Source organism: Astatotilapia calliptera, chromosome 4 (genome assembly GCF_900246225.1).
Source record: "Astatotilapia calliptera chromosome 4, fAstCal1.2, whole genome shotgun sequence".
NCBI lineage: Eukaryota > Metazoa > Chordata > Actinopteri > Cichliformes > Cichlidae > Astatotilapia > Astatotilapia calliptera.
In genome coordinates, this window is record NC_039305.1 from 26,299,815 (window position 1) to 26,317,610 (window position 17,796).

The 17,796-nt window shown below is 41.2% G+C and overlaps 1 protein-coding gene across 1 annotated transcript; it reads right to left on the reverse strand.

The window, feature by feature from the left end:
- Window positions 1-2,632: 2,632 nt before the first annotated feature.
- ldlra (low density lipoprotein receptor a) lies at window positions 2,633-11,145 on the reverse strand. The gene is made up of 18 exons (XM_026165781.1): window positions 10,885-11,145; window positions 8,329-8,454; window positions 8,102-8,224; window positions 7,638-8,018; window positions 7,409-7,531; window positions 7,207-7,329; window positions 6,973-7,092; window positions 6,643-6,768; window positions 5,592-5,763; window positions 5,281-5,508; window positions 5,078-5,196; window positions 4,824-4,963; window positions 4,552-4,693; window positions 4,166-4,309; window positions 3,678-4,022; window positions 3,495-3,575; window positions 3,249-3,406; window positions 2,633-3,106 (listed from the first exon to the last, which is right to left on the reverse strand). The coding sequence occupies exons 1-18, from the start codon at window positions 10,940-10,942 to the stop codon at window positions 3,050-3,052; spliced, it is 2,766 nt and encodes a 921-aa protein (XP_026021566.1). The 5' UTR covers window positions 10,943-11,145; the 3' UTR covers window positions 2,633-3,049.
- Window positions 11,146-17,796: the final 6,651 nt, after the last annotated feature.

Here is a 17,796-nt window from a genome sequence, read left to right on the forward strand (position 1 = left end):
TCTCTTACAAAATACTTTATAGCTCTTATACCGGTGTTATTATCTACCGATTTAATTTGACACAAATAAACAAAAGATTGTGAAGTTGTTTTTTTCCTACTTGTGGGCGTGTTGGAGAATTTCGGAGAATAGTGGGGTGTCGCTTTTGGCTTTGACGCGGACTTTCTACGAAATGGGTCTTGTTTTCAACTGACCTATATAGCAGCCTCAGCACAGCAAAAAAAAAAACAAAAAAAACAAAAAAAAACAAAAAAAAAACACCCATGTTTTCAGCCGGATTCGCTTATAAAAACAATACGACCACGATGACAACACTGAAAATGTGAAGCACACAGTCGTGGTAAAAAAGAAAACACATTCTCTTTTAATTCTCAGATTTTACCTATGGAGCAAAATAAAAATGTCTCCTACCATTTCTTAAGATTAGGAAAATACAACCTCAGGTGAATATCAACGCGTGCCGTCCTGCACTGTGTCAGTATTTCATTCACCCAAAATGTGTCAACAGTTATGTAGACTCCATGATTCAGTAGCTTCTAGATCGACTTTTAACAGCATTAACTTGTAGTAGTCATTTGTTGTGTCTCACATTGTTATGAAGAAATTTGCTTCTTTGCAACGTTGCTTCAGTTCATTCAGGTTTGCAGGGATTTATTTATACACAGCTCTCTTAATATCCCTCCACAGCATTCCAGCTGCGGCAGTTCAACAACATCTGTAATTTTGTTAATACAGAGATAACTGATTTCATAATAAATATAAGCATTTATTTCTGTACAGTAAATGTTTAAAGGATGAAACAATATTAACAACAAGGGTTAGGAGCAAATATGTACATTTTTATGAACATTGTATTTACAGCCTTAGTTCGCACCGTCACTCAGTGTATGGCTTTATTTCCACCCATGACTATTTTTCAGCTTGAAATCCAGATAACAGACATTAACCCACACGATATTATAGTCTTTAGCATAACCACACTTGCAGGTACAGTGCTTAACACATTTATTAGATCACCTGTGATAAAACAACCCAGCTCCCACAAATATTTTAGAAATCTGTCAATCTAAACATTAATATTGTTATTTATCAGGCAAATAACACATTGAATTTATGTTTTTATATGCAAAAAGGATTTTTCCAATTACAAATACTGATAATTTAGAGCAGCTGTAGCATTAAAACCTTCCATTCAATCGTGCTCTTTTAAAGTTGTTAAGCACTGTAACACTGCCTAACACCATCTCACATGCTGTAAATATGCATATATACAAATCCACTCAGTAGCACCAACATAAACATGTGAACAAAATCTGTAGAAAAAAAAGAAACTCAACAATACAAATATATGACAATAAACCACAAAGGAAATCTGTCTGGACACGTGGCATTCTTTTGTCAGCGATGCTGGTATAAGGCAGCCGGTCCTGAGGGAGCACTTAAATACACATGTGACTTGGTACAGAGCACTATACACTCCGCTTTTGGTCACATGTGTCTGAATCAATGCTTTTCAGCCTTTCAGGAATGTACTACACCCCATGAGGGATCTACATGCAAAAAAAAAAATTAAAGATGCCTCTCTAGCACAGACATTGGACAGCTGAAAAGGCACACTGAGGCACAAACTCGTAGTGTCCTGAGATTCTTTTCTAGGTAAATGGAAGCGGTACCATTAGGTTGTTTTGGACTATATTTCTGCACAACACTAAGGCAGATTGTATGACGTATGATGACTTATCAGTCTGACATATTGAGGTCACTCTAGGGTCACAATGGCGCATGTAACTCCCAGTGTTGCCCCCATAATATTACATGTGTCAAGAGGTAGAGCAGGTCATCTAGAAATTGTAAAGTTGGTAGTTCCATTATTGGCTGCTCCGCCTGCATCCTAAATATCCTTGAGCAAGACCAAGTTGCTCTCTGATGCATGTATGAATGTTAGATAGCGCTTCTGCATAGAAGCAGTGCTCGTATGAATGGGTGAATGAGGCATGTTTAGCATTTACATTCGCCTGCTGCATACTCAACTCTAAAGGAAAAACTATAATCTGTTACTATCTGCAGTTTAGATTAGCTTAGCATAAGATAGCAAACCATTCCCTGGTTTTGCACAGAAGTAGCAATCACCTTGCTAATTTTACTACATAACACCTGTAAGGTGCTGACACGTCACTTTTCAGTGTTGTTTTTATACGAACTTAAGAAAAAAGCTCTAGAGATGATTTTCCTGTTTGACAAAGCTAGGCTAGCTGCTTTCGCCTGATTCCAATCATTATGGTAAACAAAGTTAGCAACTCAGGAGGCGAAAGCTAAACATTTGGTTACAGAAAATAGACTATTTCCTGAAACTGTTGTTTATCGGGGCGATCGTGGCTCAAGAGTTGGGAGTTCGCCTTGTAATCGGAAGGTTGCCGGCTCGAGCCCCGGCTTGGATAGTCTCGGTCGTTGTGTCCTTGGGCAAGACACTTCACCCGTTCCCTACTGGTGGTGGTCAGAGTGCCCGGTGGCGCCAGTGTCCGGCAGCCTCGCCTCTGTCAGTGCGCCCCAGGGTGGCTGTGGCTACAATGTAGCTTGCCATCACCTGTGTGTGAATGGGTGGATGACTGGATATGTAAAGCGCTTTGGGGTCCTTAGGGACTAGTAAAGCGCTATATAAATACAGGCCATTTACCATTTTAAATGATAAGTAGTGCAAGATGTAATATTATCAAAAGCAGGCAAGTGGCTTGAAAGATGACACAGTTACACTGCCAGCAAAGCAGTTATAATAACAACTAAAAATGATCAACATCAAGGACTTCTCAATCTGATGATCGGGTATGTTTTGGTGAGTAATGAAGAAAAAAATGTACGCCTTGATAAGAAAAAAAAATTAACTGGTATTTTCACAGTAGAACGTCTATGTATCTTTGAGGATATAGTGGTTTAAGGTTGTCACATACAGGCTTTGATCACCATATCTTTGTGCTGCGTGAGGTAACAATGCTAAACGATGAAGAAGGTAGCTTATCATTAAGGCACCTCCTTCCACTCTGCTCATCATTTTTCAGTTCTCTGCAAAGACTGGATTGTCTGCCTCTTCATGCAAACTCACAACTTGTCTCTGTGAGGAATGCAAAGAAAAAATAAAGTTAGAAATAAAGATGCAAAATGGATACTGCAACAAAACAAGGTTTAACAGCATTTTTTTACATTTAGATTAATATTAATATTTATATTGTAGAATTACCACCTTTTAGACTTACTTTTGGGTATGAGTAACCATCAAGCCTCCTCCAAATGTGCACCTGCTCCTCAGTGGTTTTTTGATAAACGGGGTTGTCAAAGTGAATTGTGTTGGTGTTCTTCAGCCTGTAGTTCCTCCAGAGCAGAACGCCACCAACAGCCACCAGAGCGATGATCGCTATTTGATGGAAACGGATGCCGAGGCTAGTTACACATGATGTCAGTACTGGGTTTTCAGTGAATGAGCAAAAGCTTAAAGAGCTTACCAAGAGGTAGTATAACGTAAAGTGCTATTGGGGTGGTAGACACAGTCTCGGTTAGCACTTCAGCAAATTCAGGTCGGATATCTAATGCAAAGGTAAGCACAATATTTTAAGTTAGTGATACATAGAGCTGAACCTGTTATCTGAAATCTGCAAAACAACTCTCTTGGCACTTTGGCAACTCACATGGAGAGGTGACTGGAGCTTGAGTGGTGGTCTGGGAGACTTTAGGATTTCCTGGCTGCGGTAAAGGCATCCTTTGTTGTGGTGTGGTGGACCTGAATGGAGGACTGGTAAGCCGTAGCACTGGTCTGGCGACAGTGCTGGGAGTTAAGCCCGGCACTGTAGTAGTTGTGTGAAACTTAGGCTTCACTATGGTCCTGGGTGTAGTCCTGAGTATGGTCCTCGGTGTGGTCCTGGGTGTAGTCCTGAGTATTGTTCTCGGTGTGGTGCTGGGTGATACTGGTAGCAGATAAGGAGGACTTGTGGCTGGAACTTGAGGCAGCCCAGTAGCTTCAGGTGTTGGCACAGCTGGTAAAAAGAAACAGGAGGCAGGGAGTCAGGTAAAGGCTGCTTGATCGACTTAAATATTGTACTTATATTATTATATATTATGCACATATAACATTGTAGCAACTATTTTATCGTGATTCGTATTACTATTGCTAGCATACCTGGTACACATGTCCTCATATCCCTGGCTAGCGTCATGTTATCTGGACAGACACAGGTATATTTGGGGGGATGTCTTCCTATTTGAGGAGCTGCCAGGCACAGGAATTCACAACCACCATTGAACACCTGACACCAGTCTCTTCCTGCAATGGGAAAAAAAAAAGAACAGTGGAATCTTTGGAATGTACGCTTTGGATGATAGCTTCCACTCTCATGTCTGTATGCTAAACAAAAGTGAATGAGCTGGGCTAAGCACCCAATTAATAGATGCAAATCTCACTGTTTAGCTGACAATATTTCTAATATCAATATAGAAAAAGCAAGCCCCGACTTAACTTCATCTTACCTTTAAAAAATAAGTCTTTTAGTACTGTAACTCTCTTACCAGCAGGTTGTTTGAGGTTATGGAACAGAATAATGTCTTCTGGTGACGATAGGTGCTCCGCCAGCGGCACAATGTCCTCACCAGTCAGTCTGTTGGCGCTGAGGATGGCACTGTTACTCACATCTGTCCAGAACACTTTTTCCTGCAAACACAGAAACAGTTAAGATTGAATATTTGAGATATGATAAACACTACAGTTTACATGTGCAGCGAGTTGTTTATGAGATGTACTGGTCATGCGTCTCTGGGTTTATCAGCTGGTAAATTGGTACCTCAAATACAGCAAGCCCCAGTGGGTGAGCGAGTTTGTGTTCATCAATGATGAGGGTGCGTCGACCACCGCCCTGAACATCGATACTGGAGAGGGTGTGCAGCTTAGAGTCCACCCAGTATAGCCGCTGGTTTAGCAAGTCTGGGGAGGAAGTGGGTTGGGGAAAGTTAGACTAGAGTGAACACTGGTGTTAACGTTTACATGAATAAATAATCAAAAACTTGAAACTGAAGAGACATGAGTGCTTGAGTTTACCGAGTGTGATGCCATTAGGCCACACGATGTTGTCAGTGACCAGTGCGGTGCGGTCTCCTCCATTAAGACCTGCCTTCTCAATCTTAGCTGGATTCCCCCAGTCGGTCCAGTAAACAAAACTGGAATGTGAAAAAAATAGTTCTGTTACGTACGCGTAACAAACAATATAGGCATCACTGCTATTACCAGTGCTATTAGCTTACTTGCTTTGGGGGTCTACCACAATAGCGCGGGGTTTCGATAAGTCCTGGTGGAAGAGGGTTTTACGTCGGCTACCGTCAGCAGTTACAACTGAGACCGTGCCACGAACGCTGTCAGTCCAATAGAGGTTACCATGGACCCAGTCCAAGGCAATTCCCTCAGGAGCATCGATGTCATTACCGATCACGATGTGGTGTTGAGTGGAGTCTTCAGCCGAGTTCATTGGAGTTCTGGGTAGAAAGTAAAAACAAGTGTCAAATAAGAGTATCATGAACAAAAAGAATATTTTCGCTCCGGTTTCATTCCTGCTCACCTGTAGATTTTCTTCTGGGATATGTCTGACCAGTAGATCTCTTTGGTGGCTATGTTCATGTCGAGCGCCACGACGTTCTTTAGGCGAGGGATTACTCTCGTGTATTCACTTTTGTCCAGAGTCATCTTTCTGACCTCATGATGGTTAGTGAAGAAAAGGTAGGCTATTGTTCCTACAAGGACAGAATGAGGTATATTTTATTTTGCAGTTTCCTATTTAAGTAAAAGTGAAATTAAATGATACTAATTAGTGCTGTCAGCGTTAATCTCGTTAAAATGACATTAACGCCATAACTACATTAACGCGGCAAATCTCTGTTAGCGAGTTAGCGCGGATCACCCTGTGCGTGGGGCTGGACAGCGCTAACGAGCTAACCGTGCTAACAGAGAACTGCCGCGTTAACGCGGTTATAGCGTTAACGTCATTTTAACGAGATTAATGCTGACAGCACTAATACGAATACAATATGTATCCTAGCTTTGGAAGATAAGTGGTGGCGTTCTAGGAATATAATTAATACAATTTTGCCACTTAAACAGCATTCATGCGAAAGAGAGCAAGAGAGCTAATAAGCTTGCTAGCTTTAACTGATAAACTGAATTTGATTACTTCTGGCTCAAAAAAAGAAAAAAAAAAAGGCTGCTAATGAGCATAAATTAAAGGCTTCGTGCTAATCCACAGACCAGTTAGTGATGTCATGGTATCTTTTTACATCTTTTATATACAGTCTGCACCTTCTACTTGTGACACTGTGTGAAATATAAACTCTATGTTTTCTTATAGAAAAAGTGCCAAAAATCTAATTTTATTTCTATTCTAACACAATCTTATTTATATCTATGGACATTCAACAAAACAAATACCAAATGCATAATTATCTTTATATAAATAAATCTAATTTTATGCTTAAAAAGGACTTTAATGATCCTTAACCCCCACCCCCCCGAAGTGTAACAGCGAAACGGTTTAGTCATCAAGTTTAAACATTTAATGATTACACAACAACACAAGAGAACAGCATGGGCAGAACACAGAGAGCTCGAATACTTACCAATGGCCTTGCAGTGTTTAGTTGCTTGGTCAACTTGGTAACCCTCCTCACACTCACATTTGTAGCTGCCCATCTGATTGATGCAGATTTGACTGCAGGTGTCTGGGTTGGCACACTCGTCGATATCTGAGTCGAATGAAAAGAGAAATGTCTTTAAAATTCAATGAACCAGGAGTCCGAGCATGTCGAGTCACTGTGTACACATGGAATTACGAGATCCTTCTTTATCTAAAAGCGGAGCCAGTAAAAGGGTCAAAAGTAAATAGATTATTAGCACCGTTTGTTAATCTGGTTGAAGTTCACATTTTTTACTGTAATAGTGTGGCCTACCTTCACAGCGCCTTGTGTCAACTAGGCTGTATCCAGGGGGACATAAGCACTCATAACCGATCTTCAGGTCTTTGCAAATATGAGAGCACCCACCGTTGTTGTACAGGCACTCATTGGAGTCTGAAGGAAGAAGACGAAGGATCTTTTTCATTGGAATTCATAAAGTATAGTAAATCTTATTAAAAGCACAAAAAAGCAGAAATAATCAGACAGTTATTTATGAGGGGTACTCACCACATTCCCTAAGAGGTTCATCTGACCAATCCCTGCAGTCACGTTTCTTATCGCACACCTTCTCCATACTAATGCACTCTCCGCTGCGGCATTTAAACAGGGTTGGGCCCTCACAGTGGGTCGCTGTGTATGGACATAAAAGACGAGTTCAGCAAAAATAGATTAGAGATTCACACGGCTGTCCAAAAGGTGGGACTCATACCATTCACACAGCCAATCTCATCGCTCATGTCCCTGCAGTCATATTGATGGTTGCACTGCAGGCTCCCATGGATGCAAGTACCATCGCTGCATTCAAACTCGTCAGGAGAACAGGTGGCATGAGCTAGGGGGATGAAAAGGACAAGAGATTGTAAGAAATAGCAGCGCTAATGAATTCATAAAAAGGGACAAAGAGATAGTTTTTTTTTTAAAAAAAAATTCATAATTACAGCAGTTAGCTTCATCTGATTGATCAAGGCAGTCAGCCTGTCCATCACACTTCCAGCTAACATGGATGCACTCTCCACTGCCACAAAGCCACTCCATCGAGGAGCAGTGATGAATGCTCACGAGGTCAGGAGTCTTTGTCCCGCAGGTTTCGGGCCACTCATCCGAGCCGTCGGTGCAGTCGCGGTCCCCGTCGCAGGCCCACAGGTGTGGAAGGCAAACTGTGTTGTTGCACTGGAAGGAAGCGGAACTGCAGGTGACGGGCGGGCAGGATTCCTCGTCGCTGCCGTCTTCGCAGTCCAGGTCGTCATCACACACAAAGGAGGACGACACGCACTGGCCGCTCTTGCAGCGGAACTCGGACCCCGTGCACTGCTTGGCCGCTGACAGGTCGATCAGAACAAGGAAGCAACATTAGCGAACGTAGGAAGCTGGGTAATGCATGGGGCTCTGAACTCGGACTTACCACAATTCACCTCATCAGCTCCATTCTCACAGTCCGCTTTACCATCGCAGTGCCACGTGCTCGGGATGCACTGGTTAAGACGCCCTGCACAGCTGAACTCTGTTGGTTTGCATGTTTTGACCGCTGGAAGTGGCACAACAAAGAAAATCTTAACTGAGGTCTTGGATTGCGGGATTGTGGAAGCACCAAAGAAAGTCCATTCACAGATCAGGTCACGGAGTACTCACCACAGGTACCAGGAAGTTCATCTGTGCCATCTCCGCAGTCATCAGAGCCATCGCACACCCACCTCAGTGTGATACATCTCCCATTCCCACACTGGAACTGGTTGGTTCCACATGTTATCAGTGCATCTGTGAAAGACGGACATAAAAAAAAAGTTCAAAAATTTTTTTTAGCAATTGTTTATGAAGCTGCTACACCTCACACACCATTTTTTACTGGGAGCTCTAAACTCCACACTCCACGCCACACGATCCATCACACAACCATTAGCAAAATTAGCATGTTAGGTAATTAGCAGCAACACCAAATACAGTTTAGGCTAGACCTCATGCTGAGGATAGGTGTGTAAAATGTAATATCATTCAAACACAATAAATAGAAAGAAAATCCAATAGCAGTTGAAGGTTATACAGGTGGACGAACCCAGTGACAGACTAACGCAGAGCCACATCAACAGCGTGGCTAAAAGTATTTCTGTTGTTGGAGTAGAAATATCAGGTAATCCCGAGAGATTTGGTGTCAGCTCACTAGTGCGTCAGTGTTATTTAGAGAAAAGATAAATGGCTAATCTAGTTACAGCATGTATGTGAGTAGGGCAAGGTGCCTTTATCAGGGATATGCTGATGTAGTCAGTTCATAATCGCAGTTGGAAGCTTCAGGCATTTATGGTTCCTGGTAGAAAAAGAACTGAAGGCACAAACTCTTCTTCCAAAACCTCATCTTTAATGGAAGCACTAAAGCTTCTGAGCTAGAAGAACCAATCAGAGTGCATATGAATGTTAACAGAAATTCACAAGAGCTGGTAGTTTAGGCCTTTCCTACTTCTAGCCTCTGAAACTTTGAAATAACCAGATTTATATAAGAAACCAACAGTCTGCGTCTCACTACGGATTCCAAAATGTACATTTTCATATGTGTGTCCCCCATAAGAGCAGCTCAATGAAAGCTAATCATAAATTATGTATGCTTACATACACATCTCATGCATAGTAAATCATAATGGACTCTTCGGAGAGGTCAAACAGCTGGTGTTTACGCGGTCATCAAATAAGGTGACGGCTTTCCTTGAGTTTATTCTTGTTGTAGTATTTTTATGACTCCAGATTTGCAAACATCTACACCAGGGAGAGATTAGCTATTCATTTTTATGACACAATATTTATGGCAATGGCAATACTGCCATCGCTATAAAGATAATGATTTATTTCATACTGACAGGCTTCTGAGGATTTCCTTGCAGGTAATAAAACTGTTCTTCTCTCTGAATGTTAAGGCTGCTCAGTGGACTTTTGCTATTTCTGCATCAGCTCTCATTCCCTGAATCCAGTGAAATGTTGGTCAGACCCGCTGGTTATTTACTTAATGGGCTTAAAGTTCAGACCTTGAAAGACAAAGTGGACTGAATGACTGGGTTATTGATTGAGGGCAAATCAACAATATGTGCCCATATGCCTGTTTTTTGTTTTTTGGGAGGGGGGAGGTTGCCAGTCTCTGACATCCGATGTATGTCAGTCACTGACCCTGATGTTAAATAAGATGCCCCTTAGTGCTCAGACTTAAACTTATATTAACACACCTTTAAAAATGAATAAGATCTAACGTCTCTGCATCACAGAGACAGAAATGCAGGTAATGCAGGTCGTCTGTCGAAATTTGAAACTTTTAAGCACAAGGCTTCTTTGTGACTGTTGAGGAAATGCGGAAGGGCGACAACCAGTTCCGACATGTTCCTGTCACACTACTTTCTCGAACTAGTATGTTGGGAACAGGTGTGACTGTGTGGCTTTCAAAGCTGTGAGAAATTCAGCCTGAAGATGACTGTGGTTTGGGATGATCTGGAGAGAATCCAGTCAGTTTCACGGTATCTGGCATTCCACCCTCCTGCAAACAGGGAGGATATTGTAGGGAGTTTATGTGCACCTGTAATTCATCCAAATCTGAATCAGAACAGCCCGGGGTGTTTGCACGTTTGGGGTTTTGCGCAAAAGGCGCTCTTTCTGAATCACTATGAATGACAGCGACTTTCAAAACCGGCTCTTCAGAAACCCCACCTGACACTTTTTTTTTTAAACAATCACACACACACACACACACACACACACACACACACACACACACACACACACACACACACACACACACACACACACACACTTCAAACCTGATTGGCTGCAGAAGCTGCTGCGCTGAGCGCCAGTAAATGAAGGCACAAAAAATGCAGCTTCATTCAAAAACACACCGGCAAGGAAAGTCAAGGAGAACAATTATATTTAAAATTAAAGGCTGCACAGACACTAATGACGGAAAATATGAACAATGATGATATATGAACGATTTAAAATTTTGATTTTTAAGTGATAAAACAGAAGCCCCTTCAACCATCACCCCACCCTCCTCAAGTCTTTACATTTAAAGAAAGCGCAAGCGGTAAGATTTGATCCACATATCTTCACTGAACGGCATCAAGCTGGAGCACCACAGCGCACACGCACACACTCTGTAAAAGTAGTCCGGACTGCATAAATTCACAAAGTTTGGATGCAAATCTCAGAACTTACTTGTCTGAAAGACGAAGTTGATGAGAAACAGCAGGGAGGCGCAACACAGCAATCTCATGCTTGGCAGCTGCTCTGGAAGATGCTCCACTGAAAGCCTACACTGATGAGTTTCCAGCCTGTCAGTAACACTGGGGATAGTGGGAATGCTGGGGCACTTGGAACAGTAGTTGCGGTCTGCTTGTTACAGAGATGCTCCTGCTGGAAGTTCTTGATGATGGAGCTCCGCAGACTATAGCTTGTGACAACATCAGAGCCCCTTTCAATGTGGTCCAGGAGCCTGTGGGTGGGATCCGGGGGAGTGGGGAGGGGGCGGGGCCTGGAGTGGTGTGATTTCTGAGGCGCACAACCTCAACAATTGTGAGGCGGAGCTCCGTGCAGATGGGTTTCTACTATGAGTTAACCCTTTCAGTGTTTACGCACACCGGTTTCTTTCCTTGAAGGCAAATTTGGCAATCATGATGGCAGCGGGGAGTGTTTAAAGCTCCTCTCTGTGAGAGAGAATTTTATTTATTTATTTATTTATTTATTTATTACAGAATAGAGTCATATCCTCCGGAGAACCAGCATATTCATTAATATCCTCTGTAATGGACATGTGTTTTTAGTGTAACGTCTTTTGACCTATTTCAGATAGCCTACTAAGTCCTGATGTACTAAACAGAGGACACCCTGGCCTTCCCATTGATTTCTCATGTATTAGTGTGGCCTCCAAAGAGGCAGGAAATCAAACAGTTCAATGGGAAAATTATTTTTTTCACCTGTTGTCAGGAGGATATTGTTAATTTTACTGCCAAATGAAAAAGGTAAATAACTCAGAGCAGCTGTCTAACCACTGGTTTAATGCCAGGACAGGATGGATAATTATGTGTGTGACTGTCTGAAAGTTGGATTCACATTTAATTCCAGCTGTCAAATCCTGAAAATCAAAATCAATCCTTATCTTTTCTTAAAATATTCAGCTTATTTCTAAAATATTTTCCTCAAAGTTGATTCCCCCCTCACAAATAATTTTTCATTATAAAAATGTAAATCTGACAACCAAAATTTAAAATTTCAGCTACACAAAATATCAGATGTTTCTATAATAGTGGTAATAATGGGTGTCAATAAATCTAATGGGGAAAAAAAAGTATTTTCATCATTTTAACATTTATATTGTCTAATAAATCTGTACAAAAAAAAAAAGAAAAGAAAAGTCAGAGAGACACACAAAGAACACCAGCATGTGTAGTCACAGCTAAAAGATCCACAAGAGGAATTCTGAAAACGAAAAACTAGACAGTCTGCGTCACAGTCACTACATGTGGAAGTGTACAATCAAGTTTGTTGGTGGACATGTAATATAGAGTATGTGTAGCATGAACAGTGTCCATTTAAAGCCTGGGGGAAACCGTGTGCGACACTGTGGGAACAAACTGGTATTAATCTCAGTTTGTGAGTCACAAGAACAGGATCTTTCAGGACCTCTCACACACACACGCTAATGGTGGAAAATGGAAAATTATGACAATAACATAAAACCACGTAGTGTCGTAGTTTATTAAGCACAAGCGTCCTGTACTAAACATTTTCTGCCCAGTCCTTCAGACTGAGCCTGCACACCTTTAACCCTGCATTTAATTGCATTGTTTTCAGACCTTTGTTAACTTCCTTGGATGAGCGGCTACAAACAGCAGTTACCCCCATCCTCTGCTTGTGTCACACCCTATCGCTGAAACTATGTCAGTAAGTTATGCTAACTGGCATTTTTTTCTTTCTCTTTTTTTACTAGCAAAAACACACATGGCCTTTCGCCAGCACAGATTTGCCTTCTTTTTCTTTCGTTATGCATAATCCCAACCTCCCGACCTTCTGTCAACAATTTCTGGTTCTTCTTGTCTCCACAACCCTTTTCTCAATCGTCGTTTCTCCCTAAAAACTAACCAAATTTTCATCTCCAACCCCCCTTTTTTACTTTTACTTTCCTTAAATCTGGTTCTTCCAGATGAAGCAAGTTTTCGGCTTCACCTTTGCTCTGACACCACAGTGGGACAATAGAGAAGTCACAGCTTTTAGCTGTATTAACTATTTCAGAAACAGTTTTGTGTGTTCAGCTACACCAGTGGAACTGCTGCCAGAGCGAGGACACATTACTGGAATTTTTTTAAAATGTTGTTATGGCTGGGTGTGGCTCCATGGATCAGTAGTGCACAATAACTACTTTCTTGGCAGAAGATACATTTCTCCTGAAAATAAGATAAGTAACTACAAGCTAAAATATCCTGTAGTACAGGAAGTACAGGAAGTGAGTGATACAAATACATCTCAACAGACAATATTTACAGGGGAACTGCAAAAAGGAAATAGCAACCACAAAAGAGAGTACATAAGTGTGTGAAACCTTCAGTCTTGCTAGCGGCCAGCCGGGAGCAACTTTTTTACACCTGACCAGCTGCTCTTAATGCAAATATCGAATTAGCCAATCACAAGGCAGCAGCTCAATGCATTTAGGCATGCAGACATGGTCAAGATGTTTTGCATCAAACTGAGGATCAGAAAGGGAAAGACAGGGGATTTAGGTGGATTTGAATGTGACACAGTTGTTGGTGCCAGATGGGCTGGTATGAATATTTCAGAAACTACTGAGATGACCACATGACCATCTATGGGGTTTATAGAGGATGGTCTGAAAAAGACAAAACATTCAGCGAGCAGCAGCTCGCTGGGAGAAAAAGCCAAAAGTCAGAGGAAAATATCCAGACGGGTAAAAGTAATTACAGTCGTTACAAGCAAGATGTGCAGAAGAGCATCTTTGAATGAACAACATGCTGAACCATGAAGCAGATGGGCCACAGCAGCAGAAGACCACACCCGGTGCCACTCGTGTCAGCTAGGAGCACTCAAAGCTGAGTACAATTTATCTTATGAGTGGAAAGTCACCATCATGTCAACTGGCGGTTTTCTCAGTCAGATCAACTCCACTTGTGGCATTTCAGAAAACCAGCATGGAGGCAAACAGAATGCTGAACTTAAAGCTTCAAAACAGGACTGCACAAACCAAAGGGGGATATTACAAGGGCTACATCCTTCTGTCATTTGCAGTCTATGGCTGGGACATCGCCCCAACATGCTAACCAAATCAAAACATCGCAGCAAAAGCACAAATGCCCCTGGGCGCAGTAAGAGGAAATAATATCATATGATTAGTAATGCTTAACTAACAGATGAATTAATAAATGAATGAATGTGGTCTGTGTCTGCTGCTCCCTACTTTTTTCACTTTTACTGATTTGTTTATTAGATTAAGAAATGTATACAATAATCCTCGTATGAATAACAGGTGTATTGGTGTATTTTTCACATAGTAAAACATACATGTGAACAAGGCTCGTTGCATAAATGTGCTCACATTTGTATACAGCAGTGAGTGAACAGCCCTGGACACAGGTGCACTGTAAATGTTTATTACTTTATTCATGCAAAATTATACAAAGCTGTATTAGTTATTGGAGGGATGAGGGTACAAATATCTCAAATACATTTCTCAAATATCTCATTTAAATTCTATATTTTGCAGATCCACAAGGAATAGGATTTGTCTGTTGGGGTGAGATCATATTCCTCATTTTTGAAGCCATGGTCTCCTTGCTCCTCTTCTCCCTGGTCTGACAGTAGACAGAGTCCTGTACAAGTGTACCACACATATTGTGTGTCTCTGAGCACATACTCTATGTGTTTTAATGTATTTCTGTGGTTGGGTTGTCTCCCTCTTGTGTCTGCACCTTCTCCTGAATCTCTCTTATCTGTAGTTTCCCTCAATCTCCTGTTTTTTCCATCACATAACAGACATGATGTGAGGAGAACACAGAGATTTAAGAGGTTACTGTGGTATTATTAAGTAAGTCAAATGATACATTTTTACTAGAACCATGTTTCCTGCCATTTCTTTCTTCCTGTGAGGAGCTGCTTCATGGCCTCTCCTTGGTGAGGTTGATCTGCCAGCACTCTTCTAAGAAAAGACTTTTCTGTGGGATCCTGGTAATAAACACATTGTATGTTGTTAGATCTGTTTTTTAGGTTCTGGTATTTTTTTGTAACTTTCTTTCTTGTTGATCTTTTTAGAATTAACGGTATTCCGATGGTCTTCCTTCTTTAGTTTACAGGTTGTTGGCACTAATACTTTGAGCCTGTCTTTAATTGAAGACTCACTCCTTCAAGAATGTCAGAGTCTGAACCCAGAGAGAAAAAGCTTCAACTGTTCACTGTGTCCTGGCGGAAATTTCTAAACTCCGAGATAAACTGTTCCTAACCTTGGCTCCAAGAGACACAGGTCTGTGAAAATGAGACTGTGGAGCACACGTTCACGTTGTCGTGCAAGGAGGCAAATTCAAAAGTATTCCTGCAACTCCTTAAAGCATCTTGAGGAGCAGAAGGAAGAACTGAAACTGAACTGGAAGCTGTGTCAGCCAATCAAAGCGGGAGCTTTTGCCTGACACCTGGCTGAGGGTCTCATGAAAGACGTTAAGGGTGCCTCTTGGCAGCTGGCAGCACCACAGCCACAAAAGGGAACCTCAAGTCTGCTGTGCGTTTTTTCAGATAACATCAAGCCTGTCTATATGGCATGCAGATTATACTCAATCCCCTTAAACAGAGAACAATGAAAGAGAGCTCACACAACTGGAGCTGCATCGGCAGGAAGACCGATTCTGTAATGTATTACAGAATCTTAAAAAACAAGAAGAAGACGTTGTTTTGTTCACTACATGCAATGTAGAGAAGATCAATCCTGCATGAACAGTGACACCACCACCCCAAGCATCAAGACCTCACCAACCAACCGATGAGCACTGAATGAAAACATCAGTGTTAAATTATTTTTTTAGAATTAAACAGCACTTGCTTACTTAATAGGGTACTTACTGCCATATTGTTTTAGTTGCTAACAAACATGTTATATACTGCAGATACTTCCAGTAATGACTCAAAAATCCGATGCTGTAAAAGTTCAAAATGTCATGAAAGCTTATTCTGTTTCTGCAAGTCATGTTTCTAGTGACGCCTTGTTCTCTGGATGCAACTGAATGTCTTTGTTCAGGGGAAATTTTCTTTGTGTAAGAATTTCATTTTATACACAAAGAAAATAACACTGTTAAGCTTGATACTAATTGTAGACTTCGTATGGTGAGTATGTGTGGGGAGATTTCAAACTGTGCTCACAGAGACAGTCTCTATTAGGGTCCCTGAAATCTGTGCTACACCTCAGATTAATATTGTTTTGTAACAATGACAAAAAGACACAATAAACATTTAGATCTATCTATATGTTGCTAAAAGACGTCAGGCACATTTTTAATGCAACACTGGTAATCTCGAGCACTGACAGGAAGTAGAAAACTAATGGTTTTGTTTTTTTTGCCTACAGTAAATGATATAACACACTGGCAGCAGGGAGGGGAGCTGACACTGAATTAAACATTTTAATTTCTGAATATATTTTCAGAAGATTTTACAATAACTTCAAATATAAATTCCACACACAAACTGCATTTACTGGATTTAATAAGCAACTTCTGATTCTGTTTGTGCTTTGCTGACTTTGAAATATTGTATTTTATATGTAATCTATCAATTTTCTTACTTGCTTGTCCAGTTTAGGGCAGTTGGCAACTTGGGCCTGTCCCAGCTATGAGAAAGCAAAAGGCAGAGACATACACTGAACAAAAATATAAACGCAACACTTTTGTTTTTGCTCCCATTCCCCATGGGATGGACGTAGAGACCTAAAATTCATTCCAGATACACAATATAACCATCCCTCCCAAACAGTGGTCACAAATCAGTCCAAATGTGTGGTAGTGGGCACATCTGCCATATTGAGATAATCCATCCCACCTCACAGGTGTGCCACATCAGGATGCTGATCTGACAACAAAAGGCCACCCTGGAATGTGCAGTTTTGTGCAGTTTTCATGATGTCAGATCAGCATCCTGATGTGGCACACCTGTGAGGTGGGATGGATTATCTCAATATGGCAGATGTGCCCACTACCACACATTTGGACTGATTTGTGACCACTGTTTGGGAGGGATGGTTATATTGTGTATCTGGAATGAATTTTAGGTCTCTACGTCCATCCCATGGGGAATGGGAGCAGTAACAAAGGTGTTGCGTTTATATTTTTGTTGAGTGTACATAGAAAGATTCACACCTATGGCTGATTTAGAGTTTGGACAGTGAGATGAAACCACAGTACCAGGCACAAAGAGAACATGCAAAGTCCACACAGAAAAGCCCCCTAGTGGAATCTGAACCAGGAAACCTTTTACTGTGAAGTGACAGAGTGCACGACTTAATACTATTCCACTATTCCTATCCATCCACCCCTTGCTTTAACATCATAATTTAATATTTCTATCTGAATTTCTATAACACCGCCCAAAAGTCTTGAGTCTCCTGTCACTTTCAAATATTTTGCTTCCAAGGAGCCAAATCTGTTGAGAAAAGTTCTCCAGCTTTCTGAAGCTCTTTCAAAGTTCTTTGGACATTGGCTGCTTTTTCACTCGTTTTCAGTCCCGTCCTCGTACCCGATCATTTCAAAGGAACACCTTTGTTGTTTAAACCACTTCAAGCATTAAATATGAACTCAAAAAAACAAAAAACAAACACATTTTAAATGGTATGTCTGGGCACTTTGTTGATAGCAACCTGTTTGTACCAATAGGATGATACCAAAAATCTATTACTGAATAGATTATAAATAGACGCATAGTGAAGCTATTGATGAAAAAATATCTACAACACATGAACTGTATCTGAAAGTCATGCTTTTAAGAAATGGGAACTAATAAATGTGTTTGATTTTGTGGTTAACCGTCCCAGTGTATAAATACACTCAGACAGCCAGGCTTGATAACACTTGGTTGTAGGCTAAG

Bases quoted from the DNA above. Each gene is read 5' to 3' on its own strand.
- ldlra (XM_026165781.1), bottom strand. From the start codon at position 10,942: ATGAGATTGCTGTGTTGCGCCTCCCTGCTGTTTCTCATCAACTTCGTC. The intron at 5,509-5,591 runs GTGAGCAGGAAT...CTTTCTACCCAG, and splicing joins TCCCAGAAGAAAATCTACAG to AACTCCAATGAACTCGGCTG. The intron at 4,694-4,823 runs GTACCAATTTAC...CTGTGTTTGCAG, and splicing joins TGGGGCTTGCTGTATTTGAG to GAAAAAGTGTTCTGGACAGA.